Here is a 14,837-nt window from a genome sequence, read left to right as displayed (position 1 = left end):
ATTCATACTCGACTCGACCCATATTCAACCCATACCCGACCTGACCTATATTAATAAAATATTTTCATATTTAACCAAATTTAGGAAAACTTATTCTTATGTTTTTTAAAAAAAAATTATATTACTAAAAACTTCCAAGCAATATAAATCCGATCAATAATTTTTTAATTTTTTTATAATTTTTCAAAAAAAAAATATTTCTTATATATATTTAAAAACTAAAATAGTTTTATACATTGGACAATTTTTTATAATTTTTAAAATAATTATTTTAAAATCAAATTTTAATTATTTTTATTTATAAAAAAAATCAATTTTAATTATTTTTTATTTTTTAATATAATTTTTAATTTTCTTTTTCTTTTTTTTTTTTTGTTCTTCTTCTTTGGCCGGCGGCCGGCCACCACGACGGCCGGCCACAGCGAGCCTCAAGCTCACCCGGCCTTGCCAACGCGTCGGCGAGCTCACGCGCCCCAGACTCGGCGAGCTCGAGCTCGCTTGATGCCGCCGAGCTTGAGTCTCGAGGCTCATCGGTGAGGCCTCCGCCTCGCCTGCATCCGGTGAGCTTGAGCTCGCCCCCTCGCCGGATCCGGCGAGCCTCAAGCCTTGCCGGACGTCGTGAGGCCTCCGCCTCGCATCCGATGAGCTTGAGCTCGCCCCTCGCCGGATCCGGCGAGCCTCGAGCCTTGCGGACGTCGCCGAGGCCTCCACCTCACCAGATTTGGCGAGCTCGAGGCTCGCCAAAGTGTCGAGCGAGCTCGAGCGCCCTCGGGATCTAGCAAGGCTTGAGCCTCGCTCGACACCGCGAGTTCGAGTCTCGCCAAATCTAGCGAGTTCGAGCTCTCCCGACGCCACGAGCTCGGGTCGCTCAGTCGATCGCTAGCCATCGTTAGCCAGAACCAGAGGAAGAAGAAAGAAATAAAAAGAAATAAAATAAAATAAAAATAATTATAATTTCGGTTTCTATAAAAAAATTATAAATTTAAAGAGAGAGAGAGAGAGATTGTGAGGTTTTGAGTAAAAATAAATTGGTTCATTTTTAATGGGTTGATAAATGGGCGATTTTGACCCATTTAAAACCCATATATCTTAGTCTTGACTCCATTAAAACTCATTATAAGTGCTTTATGAAATAAAGCTTGACCCATTAACGACTCATTTAACCATAAATGGGTTCATAAATGGGTTGCACAACCCATTTAACACCTCTACTCACGGCCGACAATCGTCGTTAACCCTCCAAAGAATGGGCGACAACCACAAAAGCATCTACTAGCGATCTTGTCATTTTCTTCTTTTTCTTTTCAAATTTTGTTGTTAAATAAATTTTAGCTTTTCCTTTTTAGTTTTTAAATCTAACTTTAAAAAAAAAAATTGAATAAAAAATAAATAAAAAATACCATGTGGAAAATAAAAATTAATTTAAAAATGCGACATTAACATTTTTTGTTAATCAAATTGATGGTATATAAGACTTGATTGTACAAATTTAATAAGCTTTAAGATTTGATTGCACAATTTGTAAGATTTAAGACTCAATTGTAATTTCATGACAAATTTTAAGAATTCTAATAAATATATCCATAAAATAAAAATCTCAACTTTTGAATCAATCTTAATTTTGCCTAATTTTTTTTTTTTTTTTTTTTTTTTATCTAACGAAAATCCACACATTTAGTCTGGTTCCATTGCTACCCCGAACCCTTTTTCATCCAAACAAAAAAGGTAACTTTAAGTTCAGTCCCATACGTGCTCCGACAACTTTTTTTTTTTTTTTCTCCTAAAACATACTCCTAACCTTAGGCGACCAGACCCTAAGTTTGGATTTTAATACGGCCCGATCCACCCTCATCTCTATCTTTTGAGTCAATTAGCATAACCAGATTTAGCTTTTATTTTATAGCTGATTGGATGTGATTTTCCATTACTACCATTACTCGTTTCCCTTCCCCCACCTCTCCATCGCCATCATCGCTCGAAACCGCAAGTTTGAACTTCTCATCCTCGTCTTTCGCCCTCCTTCCATGTCGTCCGGAGGTCATGGCCATCAAACTTGGATGTATCGATCTGAGATGTTCGGTCATATCGAGCTGATCATATTGCGCTAGTAACAACTAATGGTTCGAACAATTCAGTCAAGCCGACTGATCCTGCACTATCTCAAGATTGGTAGTTGTTTTTCGGTTCGGACACATCTCATTTTGCTTAGCCAGCAATGTGATCTGCAACATCCAGGAAATTCATCTACATGAACCTACCGAAGGAGGGAATCAAAGTGATGAAAGAACACACCCATACTAATGAACTGCACAGATATAGTAGGGCGTTACATTGTCAAGATATCTCAGTTGATAACTGGGATTTAACTGCCATAATAAGCACTTAAAGAAGTGTAAAACATGTCGCTGTCTCGCATCAACCCCGGGCGGCTCAGACAGAACACCATAACTTCGATCCACACCAGTATATACAATTTCTAGGGTGAGAATGTACAATCGGTGAAAACTTTATGCGAAACCTCATACAGGTTTCCATGCAGTAAGCACCTCCTGAAACATCTCCAGCATCAATTCCCTATCCGCCTGTCTGAAAAAGTTATTCATCTCCTCTCTAACATCGTATACCTTCCCAAAATCGAACAGGAACATCAAGCACCCTTCTTAAGCTTGTCCAGCTGATACAGCCAAGCCTCCTGCAGCCTCTCGAGGACGTTGTTCGAACTAATGTCTTCCAACAGGCTGTCCTCGCATGCATCTTTTAGATCTGCGATTCCATATTTATTGGCTGCCCCGAGAAGCGTGAGACGATGCTTCCAGAAATCCTCTTGGTTTATGCATCCGTACAAGTACTTCAAAAGGGCCTTGCAGGACTCGAGGGACATGTCTTCGATGGAGATCACGGAAGACTCTTTTTCCTTTAGGTTGTGATGGAACATGCTTTGGAAAACTGGAGAGCTTGCGGATAAGATGGCCTTGTGGGCCCTCAAAGAGCCGTCAGATGTATTGATGGTGATGTCAGAATGGATGGCTTCTTCGAGCATTCGTGAGAGGCAATGGAGAGTCCTTTGAATCGCTGCAGATTGCATTAACCCACTCCCATCTCCGAGCCATACAGGAGTGGCCTCCCCTACCTGATGGTCAATTAGCAAAAGAGCAACATTAGAACGCCAAAAAAGTTCAGTTACATCATCAAATTGCTCTCTTTTTTTATGTCAGATATGATAATACTTTTCCTTCATATACAGCTCTTCTAAATGATATAATTCTTTTATAGGTACTTAAATAATATAAATAATTATATAGTAGAAGAGGTAATGAAGCAAACTTGGCAGATATCGGCAAATTCAACAATAGTTATGAAACAGCACAATTAAGACATATTTCTGATTACTAAGAAAAGAATAAACCAACATCAAATTTGTTATGCTGCTGACATAGTTCAGAAATTCTTATAAAGCCATGCAAACCCAACATGCTGCTACAAGATTAAAGTGATTATTGATAAAATCTCACGTTCGATGGGTAGATCTTCAGATCCAAAACTCGACATCGATGATAAAACGTCCATGGAAGGCTGTCGATAGGCCAAACAAAGTCGTCACATGTCCGAAGTAATTTGTCATGTACTGCAGATGAAATTTAATAGGCGAGACAATTAGGATAAAGATATAGCTGCACCAACATAATATTAGAAAGTTCTCAAAGCAATAGCATCTATGCTCGCCAGTATATTGAAATTTGAGATCATGTGCCTGTTACTGCCAACAAAGAATTTTTCATATAACATTAGTATCATTTCTGCAACAGTTAACTATATGACATTTGAATTGGAATATGATCAAAATCACTATAAAAGAGCAAAGAACATCAGTCTGTTTCATCAACACCTATGTCGTCTAAAGTGGTGCTTTCCTCTTGAGATCGTGCAATTATTGCTTCCTACCGTGCTCAGGGAAATATCGCATGTCAGAGAAGCCTTTTTATTGCCTTGGAACTCTGGTTCCAGAAATGCATGCTCAATCATGCAAATCACAGTATGGACAGAAGAAGCAAGAAGGAAATCATACGAATGCGAATGTGGATGGCACCACCGTGTCTTACTAGCCTAGCTAGAAATGATATGATTTAGACCCAAAACTCTGACAAATTAGCTTCAACTGCCACCAGCACAGCAAGCAACATGGGACTCAAAGTACCAAATTTGAAATCGATGAAAAGCTACACAGGGCTACGAGTAAGCTCTCTAGTTCCACCATCCTATGCAACTTTGGAAGGCCGGAGAAAGGTAAATTTGCATTAGGCTGTTTCAAGCTGCAGGTGAATTTTCTGTTTCTTCACACACCCCCTCCCGCTGCGCCAAGAAAAGAAAAGAAAGGGAAAAAAAAAACCAACTTTTCTACATGGAATGAGCAGCATGCCGCAATGATGATCCCCTAAAAACAGAGAGCACTTAAACACAAAAAACACAAACAACGAAATCACCCAAAAGAGCAACTTGATTCCTTCAAAAAGTCATAAAAAGGTCAACCCTTTTTCTTCTCCCCTTTAAATTAACCAGATTTTCACTGATATATACAGTATATAAACAGGTCCATGGAATCTTGACACCCAATACACTACCAAGAAAAAAGGTGGAAGCAAAACGACAAAAAAAAAAAAAAAAAGCAGCAAAAAGAGCAGATCATCAAGCATTCAGGAATATCCCCTAGACCCAGAACAATAGAATCATCAGATTGGAGAAAACATTTCACCTTGCGAAGTGAATAGCCTACGGCCAGAACCAGCAACCGAGACGCGCACGACGAATCGCGCGAGGGGGGGTTGTTCTTTGGAAATCCTTGAGAGCTCGGGGAACAAGCGCACGTTCAGATAGCGGTTCCTCTCCACCGATAAGTGCCTGCCCAGAAAGAGAAAGAGAGCGAATGAGCACGAGCCGCTCGTTCAAAAAAAAAGAAAGAAAAAAAGAAAGGGTCCGAAGCCGTCGATCGATAGAGATGGAGAGCCCCCACCACCCACCCACCAGTTCCAGATGCCCATTTTGAAAGGTTCCGACTTTCGGTAAGAGGAGGGTCCGAAGCCGTCGATCCTCCACTGGGCGAGCCGCGACAGCGTCTCCACCTTGGAATCGGCCATGGCGGCTGGGTTCGGCGGCGGCCCAAGAGTAGAGTGAGCCGCACTCGTCGCACAGAGAGAGAGAGAAGAGAGAGAGAGAGGTGGAGAGGCAGAAGGCGTCTCTGCGTGACCTTGTTATGGAAGCTTTCAGAAAGCTCTCAAGCCTGGAAAAAAGAAAGAGCCAAAGGCATCGCCACAGTCGGATCCATAGAAAATGATGGAATGCGACCTTCCTTTGTTTTGCTCGCAAGCATCAGGCAGAACAGTGGTAGATATTTCTTTTTTATATATAAAAAAAAAAGTTGGCAAATAATCCTTATCCTAAAATTTTAATTTATTCAATACGATCCGTAGACTTTAATCTAATATCGTCCATGAATTTTTCATTTATTCAATACCGTCATCGACCTTTTGATACGTGTTCAATTTAGTCAATCAGCTAAATCAAGAATTAGATTTAATATATACTAAAAATTTCATAAATCATTGAATAAATTTAAAGTTCGAGTTTAATATTGCACATGGGTAAAATTTAAGAATTAAATTAAATGGATTAAAAGTTCGAAGACCAAAAATTTAGAAAACAGTTGTATAATTAACCCTTTCTTTTTCAGCCATTGTTTATTTCCCAAAAAGGTAACCTAGAAAATGTTTTAATTGAATGAACATACATTATTTTCATCATTCACACTAATGAAAATTGACTATTTATTTTAAATGATACAAGCACAGCTATTTTTAGGAAGCTATTTTTTAAATCATTCCTTTTCATGAATTAACTTCTTTTTATAAGGGTCGTATCCATGTATATAACTAAATTCACTTCAATTAAATTGAAAGAAATTCTTTCCTTTTATTTATGTAAGATGTAGTTGACCACTTGTTCTAAATGACACAAGCACAACCCTTTTTAAGAAATTATTTTCCAAATCATTCATTTTCTGCAAAATCTTTTTTTTTTTATAAAGACCGTATCTATGCATATAACTAAATTCACTCCAATTAAACCCAAAGTAATTCTTTCCTTTTATTTATGTGAGAATCGTTGACATAATCAAGAATATCGTATCTTTCCTCTAATAATAGCAATATGTCATCCTATTTTTATTTTTAGATTCTACCTTTGTACACATTAGCTTTTATTTAAAAAGGAAATTTTTATAAATCTAGTTCTTTTTTTTCATATTATCGAGTAAACTTATGGATTAATCGTGTCAAGTAGAAAAATGTAAACATAAATAACTTTTTAACAAGTCCAATGTTTATAAAACTATATTTTTATTATGACAATTTATAGTCAAACTCTTTCTTATCACTTATCTCGATATAATGGGATGACCGATGAAAAAAGAAGAACAAATCCTTATTAAGGATTTGCCAAAATAAAAACACAATTGCAGTCCCAACGAGAAAATTTAAATATAAAATAAAGTCAGAATTTTGTATAAAGTAGGTTGAAGTTTTATAATGATAGCGAAATTTTGTTCATTTTAGATTAACAAAAATTAGTATCATTCACGGAGTTTCTATAATAAAAATTATCAAATTGCCTCGATTTGCATTGCTTTTCTATATCATAACTTTTTATATATTTTATGTAAAAGTATTTTGCCGATAGTATGTAAACAAAACTTCAATTATAAAATAGAGTAAATAAAGAGACTTAATTTTTCAAAGACAAATTAAACAATAAATTCACCATGAATGTGAGCAAGTAAGTGCCTAGGAGAGGGCACATACTTTATACTCATTGGTTTCAAAATTTTAGAACCTAAAACCTCTTTTTTGTAACCTCTAAAATTACCCTAAAAATTTACCCGATCATATTAACTTTATAAGGCCCGTAGATTCTACAGGTTCTCCAGCACATCCCAATGGGTAAGTCAGGCCTAAAAGAGAAGCTTTACTTATTATTCAAGTATTTGAGAACCTACAACTTATCATGCAACCTCTAAAATTACCTTGAAAATTTACTTGATAATATAACTTTACAAGGCCCGTGGATTCTAGTATTCTACAGGTTCTCCTGCACATCCTAGTGGCCAAGTCGGGCCTAAAAGGGAAGCTCTATTTATTGCTACCCAAGTACCTTCCTCCGGAAAATTAAAAAAAAGAAAGGCACCTTCTTGATAGGAAAATGCAAGTGAATGTTTTGTTTTGGCTGGCTTCTCTCTATGAATATCGGGCATGTGATATTATTGCAACCCCATCTCGAAAAGGAGAGTTGAACGCGAGGTTAAGCTGTTATTACGTACACGTTACTTTGAAAGGTGACAAAGGTCTATTTAATTGATGATTTAAAAGGACTGTTTTACACATCAGACTTCAAAAAGTTTATTTTTTCCTTTGCTTACTATCATGTGATTGGATTCTTAAACTTTTGTTCAGTACAGTACAGTTAAATACTCTAAATTATTCCAATAGTGCAATCGAGCCTTTTCGACTTTTACCTAGCAAAACGTTAGGAACTCTCTTACTTTTCTATAATCTTATTACTAACTTGATTGACAAATGATGCCTAGTCGACGCCCCAAGCACCGTGTTAGCAACTACAACCTTCATAAGAGTTCAATGGAGGCACATGAAGAAAATCCAAAAGGACATGCAAGTTGGGATCTTTAACAAAGAAACACACGTATTGTTGATATCTTCATAAACAGAATATTTAACATAAGGCATCTTTCATGCTTTCTCAACACTAACAAAAAAAAATTGCTTGATTAAAAGGAAGAACCGACCATCTATATAATAATCGTTAGCTTGATGTGACCAAGTTCTCGCTCTCCACAGTGTCAACATGCCAATTTGACTAAACTATATAATAATCTAATTTCCATTTGATTTTGAGTCCCCTCCGGAGTTGTTTATTTTCCCAAAGCTAGCAAACCAACAAAAAAAAAAAAAACTATCTACGACTTTTAAGGGTTCCCCATCACTGTCCGACAACTAGCTCATGATTTATGATAATTTCAATATAGTTTTTGGATTTTCAAATTCGTGCAACTCAGTCTTTCCATAAGACATCGTAATCTTTGCAGCAATGTCAATCGATATCTTTTGCAACAAAATAAAGAGTCTTTCCTTACGGGAGCACTCTTTTTTTTTCAACGTAAGAATAATTTGATTACGTGAGAAAATTAATTAAGCCGATTGTTTATCCTGGTACCGGAGCTAACCTTGGGATCTTTCGCTCTATGTATATTTTATTCAAGTAATTAATTAAAGGAGCTCATTCTAACATCGAACAATTGTCAGAGTTTCACAAATTTCGAAATCAAGGAGCTTGTCTAAATTCCATGATTAGAGTAATGATATGCTAATGAAAAGTTTAACAAGCTCTAGTCTACTAAATGAGTCGGCAATCTATGTGGATCTGGCCGCATCATTTAGAAAAGCTAGGTCATCCTAAAAGAAATTAAAAACTAAACAAAAAATAGAGAGAGAAGAAAAATAAAAAAATGACATAAATAATCTATAAATTTTGGTTTAATGTGTAATATACTCTCTATACTTTTATTTTGTTCCAAAATTTTTTTCCTAAAAAAATCTTTCTTAGGAATTTCATTTTCTGGTTTTGACATTTTTTCACCTTTATTTGCTGACTCAATGTCCACTAAAGGGCACGTTATGGCCACATCAACATTAGGAATACCAAAGTTAACAAACCTTCAGTAAGTCTTGGACTACTCCTCTCTCATGAAAAGCAAAGATGATTTTTCTGTCTCTCTCTAATATATAGTGCGATGAACTCTCGGAAAAAAGTTATATTTGGAGAAACTATTTTCAAAATGATCTTATACCATGGAGAAAATCACTTGATACTTGCAACACCAATCACAGGGCCAAAAAACCAGAGTCTCAAAAAGGCACCATGGTTCGCTAGCTACAAATAGTTAACCATTTCCAACAAGCCTACAATAAAAAAAGTTTTGTGTGAAGCAATTACGGCCTGCACATTATATTGATGGTACGAGACATTTTGATGCCATTTTGAAACTTTTAGGAGTTTAATCAGATTCACGTCAAATTTAAATCGAGAAACGTAGAAGATTTTCTCTCTTTCAAAATACAGTCAGGTGAAAATTTTTCGAGACATGATGATTTTAGCAACGCCTCGGTCTCAAAATCATTTCAGAAAGTCAACTATTTCCTTGAGCGTGGCACCCAATTGCAGGGTGACACGCCGCTCCACCCGATTGGGCCGGACCTCACTCGCTCGTTGGCCGACACGTGGAGGGGCCCCAAGGGTTGGTGGGGATGGGCCCTCCCCCGCTCCGTTCACATGCTTATTAATATTTTCATATTTCCACCGATATTTGCATTTTTGTCAATATTTATAATACTTGAAATTACAAAAAAAGAATAAAAATTGAGTGGCGTTCAAGACGTGGATGAGGGATGGAAAATTTATAAGTCAAGACGTGGATGAGGGATAAATGTTATCATTCTCACTTTTTTTTTCATTTCAAAATTACTCTTTTTAATACCGAATGATCGCCCCTTTTTTTCAAGTATAACCACATTTTTGTCTCACTTTTTTATGAATGCAAAAATTTTCACAACACTTCTTTATTGCACTGTCACCAGGTAACTCCTTGTCCTTGATCCGAACCTCTACTGTTCGACGGTTTTCCCCAAACGAATACGGAACAATCGGATCGGGTCTCCAACTCGCGTTTCCGCCTCGGTGGAACTGTCTGATTCGATTCCCATCCGAGGAACTGTTTAAGTTCGATCGTCGTGCGTCTTAAGCTGAATCTCTCCCCAACCTCCCCGTTCGTTTCAGTAGGAAAGCGCGCTAATTTTCGCTGCGGAAAAAGCGTGCGATCGGTTCTTTCCGAAGTCGGATCGCGGTCTTCTGTGTTGCCCTATCTTGCTTTATTTTTCTGATGCAGGTATGGTGTGAAGGACGTCGCGAGCAACGCCTACGTGCCGTCCAGTGTGCCCGATGGATGTACTCCTATTCACTTAAATCTCGTGGTAATCTCTGCTTTCTTTTGTGTTACATGGTTGCATTAGTGATTGGCGTTTGATTGGGAGACTGACCATCTTATCATTCTTGGTCGAAGTGTTAGTACTGACTGATGTAGTTAAACCTTTAAGGAGTAACGTGTAGAGGCTTCTCTGTGAAGTTTGTGGAGTTTTCTGGTTTATTCCTATCTTAACTTGGTCCTGCCTTATTGCCTGCTGTAGATTTATTAGGCATTCTGCCTGCTTGCCGGGATTTGTATCCTCTGGGATCAACTAACTTAAATTTACCTGACTCGACTTATGAAAACTGTGAGGTTGATAAGGTTGCAAACTCAGCCTTTGTTTAGCGTGGTGATCGTCCACCAGGCACAATGTCCAGGAGTGGGAAGTTTGGGAACACATTAAAATTTCTTTGCGATTCTCAGCTTGCACTTGCATACATTAGATCGGCAGTTGTGTCAGTACTTTCAGTTGCTAGGAGTTGTTTCAAATATGCTGAGTTATGATATCGTCATCATTTGTGTTTCTAACACCTGGTTCTTGTATACATAGGCTAGGCATGGAACTCGCAATCCAACCAAGAAGCGAATGAGACAGTTGGAAAATTTGGCTTCTCACATACAGGAACTCATAAGAGATGCTGAAGAAAAGAATTTAGGACATAATACTCCTGCTTGGTTGCGGGGATGGATGTCTCCTTGGAAGGGGAAAGCGAAAGGTGGAGAGTTAATTAGCAAAGGAGAAGACGAGTTGTATGATCTTGGAATCAGGACCCGTGAAAGATTTCCTGAATTGTTCAGTCAAGACTACCATCCTGATATATATAGACTGAAAGCAACACAGGTAAGCAAATAAAGTTGGATATTCAACCATTGGGGGTTCGCCCCAGTGGCCACCCTTCCAACTTGGAAGGGGGAGGTGGGGTTCAAATCCCCACATTCTCAGGGGGGATTGGGGTGGGGACGATTTCATTTCAGGAGTGGGTTTCGACTCCCACGCCCTGCACCGAGGCAGGACAAAAGTCTGAGAGTAAATGTTAGAGTAGGCTTAGAGTATGACAGACCAAAAAAAAAAAAATTGGATATTCTAAATTGGTCTGTGGTTCTATTTTCGACAAATCATCATGAATTCTGAATTGCATTCAGCAAAAGGTCATATTGTCTGGGAATGTTTTCTCTTTCTGTCCACCGTGAAGTTGTCCTAATTATTCTTCTTTTCAATGATACAAGGTCCCCTGGCAGCAGCAAGTGCTGTGGCTTTTGGAATGGGGCTATTTAGTGGAAAAGGAACTCTTGGACCAGGGAAGCATCGAGCTTTTTTGCTGTCACCAGTGATGCAAGTGATATTTGCTCAGATTTTTTGATTCTTGTGCAAATTACAAGGTATTTTCCATGTGAGTCTATGGTGTTTTTTTGAATTTAAGAGCTCGCATATATCTGTCTGTACAAAGCCTAATATTCAAGGATCTTATTACGGCATTTCAAAAAAAAAAAAAAAAATTTGTATCGGAGTATTGAAAGCCCATGTTGTTGCATAACTCTTGGACTTGTGGCACGGATGCATTAACGAAACAAAGGCATTCTGATTTTGGTGCAGGATATTAGAAAAAGCAGGAGCCTGCTGTTGATAAGCTTAAGGAACCCATTTTGGACGAAATTTCGGGCTATAGCAAACGCTATAAGTTGAATTTTTACAAGGCAGGACACAGCTTCTCTGGTTTCTCTGCAAAGAGGTGACAATATCTGATTGTCCTTTTGATTGTTTTCCCCTTGAGAGACGTGCTTATCTTGTGCCAAATTCAAGATTAGTTATACTTTCTCCATTTAGAACTGACCATGTGGTTATTGTTTTTTCATTTCTCCCTTTACAGAGGCATCACTGTTGGATATAACCAATCAAGCATGTGCTCTTTTCAACCCCAATGAGGTAAATTGCTTTCTACTGTTTTTCCCCCGGGTCTATTATTTACCAATCTCCGTGCAGTTTGGTTGAGTAATGATGGTATCTCGTGGGTGCCCACTTTGAACTCGGGCCACAACTTTTAAGTTTATTGAACCGTTTTTTTTTTTTTTTTTTGGTTGTTTCTGAACATCTATGTTGGTAACATGCTTAATATTTAGGTACTTGATGTTGAATAATTAATCATTCACATAGTGAATTTTTGTGAATGTCTAAGGTTTATGGAACCATGAATTTAGTGGTGTCAGTTGCAAATTGAATGCTTTATTTGTCAAACTTAAGTATTTTTTGAAGTTCGAGGAGCTTTTCTTCCCTGACGATTTTATGCTTTACTTCAATTGATATTTTATTTGGTAAGATTGCTTTGCTGGAGTGGACCGATGATTTGGAGGTGTTTATGCTAAAAGGATATGGTAAAGCACTGAACTACAGAATGGGCGTACCTTTGCTGAAAGATGTCGTTCAATCCATGGAGGAAGCTATTCAGGCGAACGAAGGTGACACAGATGTTTCAAGTCTCATCTTGTTTGACCTTTCTGTCTCATTTTACTATGGAAGTGTGTCAGTAAATAAGCTTAACCTTTTCTAGATGGAGCTTTATGAATGCTTTGGTAGAGCTGAGTGAGGATGATTTCATAGTGTTAGAAAGGAAAATTGGAATGATTCTTCTATTTTTTGTTTTTTTTAGTAAATTGTCGACGGTTTGTGCCTTTAAATAATAAACAAATAAATTCAGTTCCTAGGCATGCTATGTAGTATGTTGTTCTCTCAAAAATCAATCTTCAAACTTCAGTTTTCCTTTTATGTGTTTATTCTCGATTCGTATCTGGGTTTTCACTAATCAGGAGGATCCTGCTGGTCAGTTTCTTTCTACATTTGGGTAATTGGGTGAGTCTCTTATTGGACATTGACTTCTAATTCTAGAAAACCTTGGAACTCCTGGATCTGGGCAGGGGCCGCTGCAGTATTAGACTTTGTTTGGTGTTACCAACTTCGGTTTGAAAGAATGATGGATTTTTGTTCATGCATAGAATGTAGAAAGGAACCATATGTAAACAGATCAAACTATTTGTCCCATGTGTCACATTCAGGGCAGTTAATGTTTTCTTAGTTAATGTAGATTTCATTAACGTAGTCCTTATGATAGACTGTGACCTATCTCTAGTAATGGCATCTGCACTGACCTGATAGTTTTTTCATCATGGCTGGATAGGTTATTAACTGCATGCAATTATGATTTCTCTCTTGTTACTGTAGTTTCTTCGTCGTGGATTTGCCTTGTTATCTCTTTCTGGCTGTACCTGTTCCTAGTCCTAATTTAACTACTTGTGTTTTTCTCTCTCTCTCTAGAAAAGCATCCTCCAGGAAGTTATGAAAGCTAGACTTCAATTTTGCGCATGCTGAAACTGTGGTTCCTTTTTCCTGTCTCCTAGGCCTTTTCCTTGAAGGATCTGGTAAGCTCATTCGAACTTCATTATTTGGTTGTAGTTTGAGCAAATCATCTCTGGTTTTTTGGCCAAATGTTTTCTGTACTTAAATTTCTTTGGAAGTGTGTGATGAGGCTGAAGTTAACCACTTTCCAACATCTTCTGTTGGTTTGTAATTACACTGCTCTTAATGGTTTTGTATCTTGATAATTTAGAGTTTGAGCAAATCCAGAGAGAGCAACCTTTGCCACATCCTTCAAGACCTCCTCATAACAGAAATTGGAGGGGAGCATCGTGGCACCTTTTTGGTGGGAATAATATGCTGGTACTTTATAGTTGTCCTGCTAATCTTTCAAGCAAGTACTACGTGCAAGTACTACACAATGAACATCCCACTTCCATGCCGGTATGTTGTCTGATCATAAACCTTGAACTCCTCGCTCATTTTTTTTCTTTTTTTTTTGTCTGTATTCATAGCATAATTATCTTTGACTGTTCGTTTTAGACAAATGAGACAGTCAGCCAGATTATGATAGTCATTATTGCGTTTGCCATTAACTGTCTTATTTTCTCTTTTCACCATATTCGAGTTCATTGTATGCCTTATTTGTATTCATATATATGTAAGACTGCCTCATTTATTTGCCTCCTACTATAGGGTTGCGGTGGTGCTGATTCTTGTCCATTTGAGGTTTTCAAGGTACTATTCGTGGTTTGAAGTTTCTCCCTGAGATAGAATATTCGCTCATATTTCATGAAAGTGTTATTTTTCTCAGGAAAAGATAGCAGCTCCCATTTGAAGCATGATTATAATGCATTATGTAATGTGAAGGCCGCTCAGGTGGAGCAGAGTTCTGTGGATAGTAAGTTGTCAGCATTGTACCGTTGGCTTTTCCCGCCGGGAATCAATGAGCTAGGTGCCCACGGAAATGAGTTGTAATTTTGCTTTTGCCAACATGGTGATGGAAGGTCTTTCTTTTAGCTGCTGACCCTTCCTTTAGTTTAATTTCAGGTTAGGAGGCACCTTCCAAACTGTACCTTTAACCATAGCCCGTACCGCTTCTTTCACCAAGCTGAAGAGTGCACAAATCATTGACTTTTAAATCGGATGCCAGTGCTCTTTCGGTCATTCATCTGATAGTGAGACTGTATCTATTGAGAAGTTCATAAAGAACTTGACATGTACCGGTTTGGATAATTTCATGAGCTGTAGAGGTTTCTATCCAATTGCTTAGCAGATTTGTTTAGAAAAATTTCTGTTTCTTCTTCTTGTCTTTGATCTGCTGATGCTGGAGTAACTAATGTATATTGAGTTTCCATAGATTAAGCATGCAAAGAAACTAATCCGTGTAAACACAGATTCATATTA

The 14,837-nt window shown here is 37.8% G+C and overlaps 1 protein-coding gene and 1 pseudogene across 1 annotated transcript; one reads left to right on the top strand and one right to left on the bottom strand.

Moving 5' to 3' along the window:
• Positions 1-2,276: 2,276 nt before the first annotated feature.
• LOC104450936 (BTB/POZ domain-containing protein At1g21780) lies at positions 2,277-5,349 on the bottom strand. Its single transcript, XM_010065664.3, is given in 7 exon segments — positions 2,277-2,659; positions 2,662-3,130; positions 3,513-3,538; positions 3,541-3,572; positions 3,574-3,625; positions 4,751-4,896; positions 5,020-5,349. Coding segments are annotated over 7 exon segments (978 nt in total). The 5' UTR covers positions 5,133-5,349; the 3' UTR covers positions 2,277-2,519.
• Positions 5,131-14,789, top strand: LOC120296244 (annotated as a pseudogene).
• The last annotated feature ends 48 nt before the right edge of the window (positions 14,790-14,837 follow it).

This window comes from Eucalyptus grandis, chromosome 7, assembly GCF_016545825.1.
Source record: "Eucalyptus grandis isolate ANBG69807.140 chromosome 7, ASM1654582v1, whole genome shotgun sequence".
Taxonomy (NCBI): domain Eukaryota; kingdom Viridiplantae; phylum Streptophyta; class Magnoliopsida; order Myrtales; family Myrtaceae; genus Eucalyptus; species Eucalyptus grandis.
Note: the sequence above shows the minus strand (reverse complement) of the source record. Positions and strands in the feature narration are given on the sequence as shown.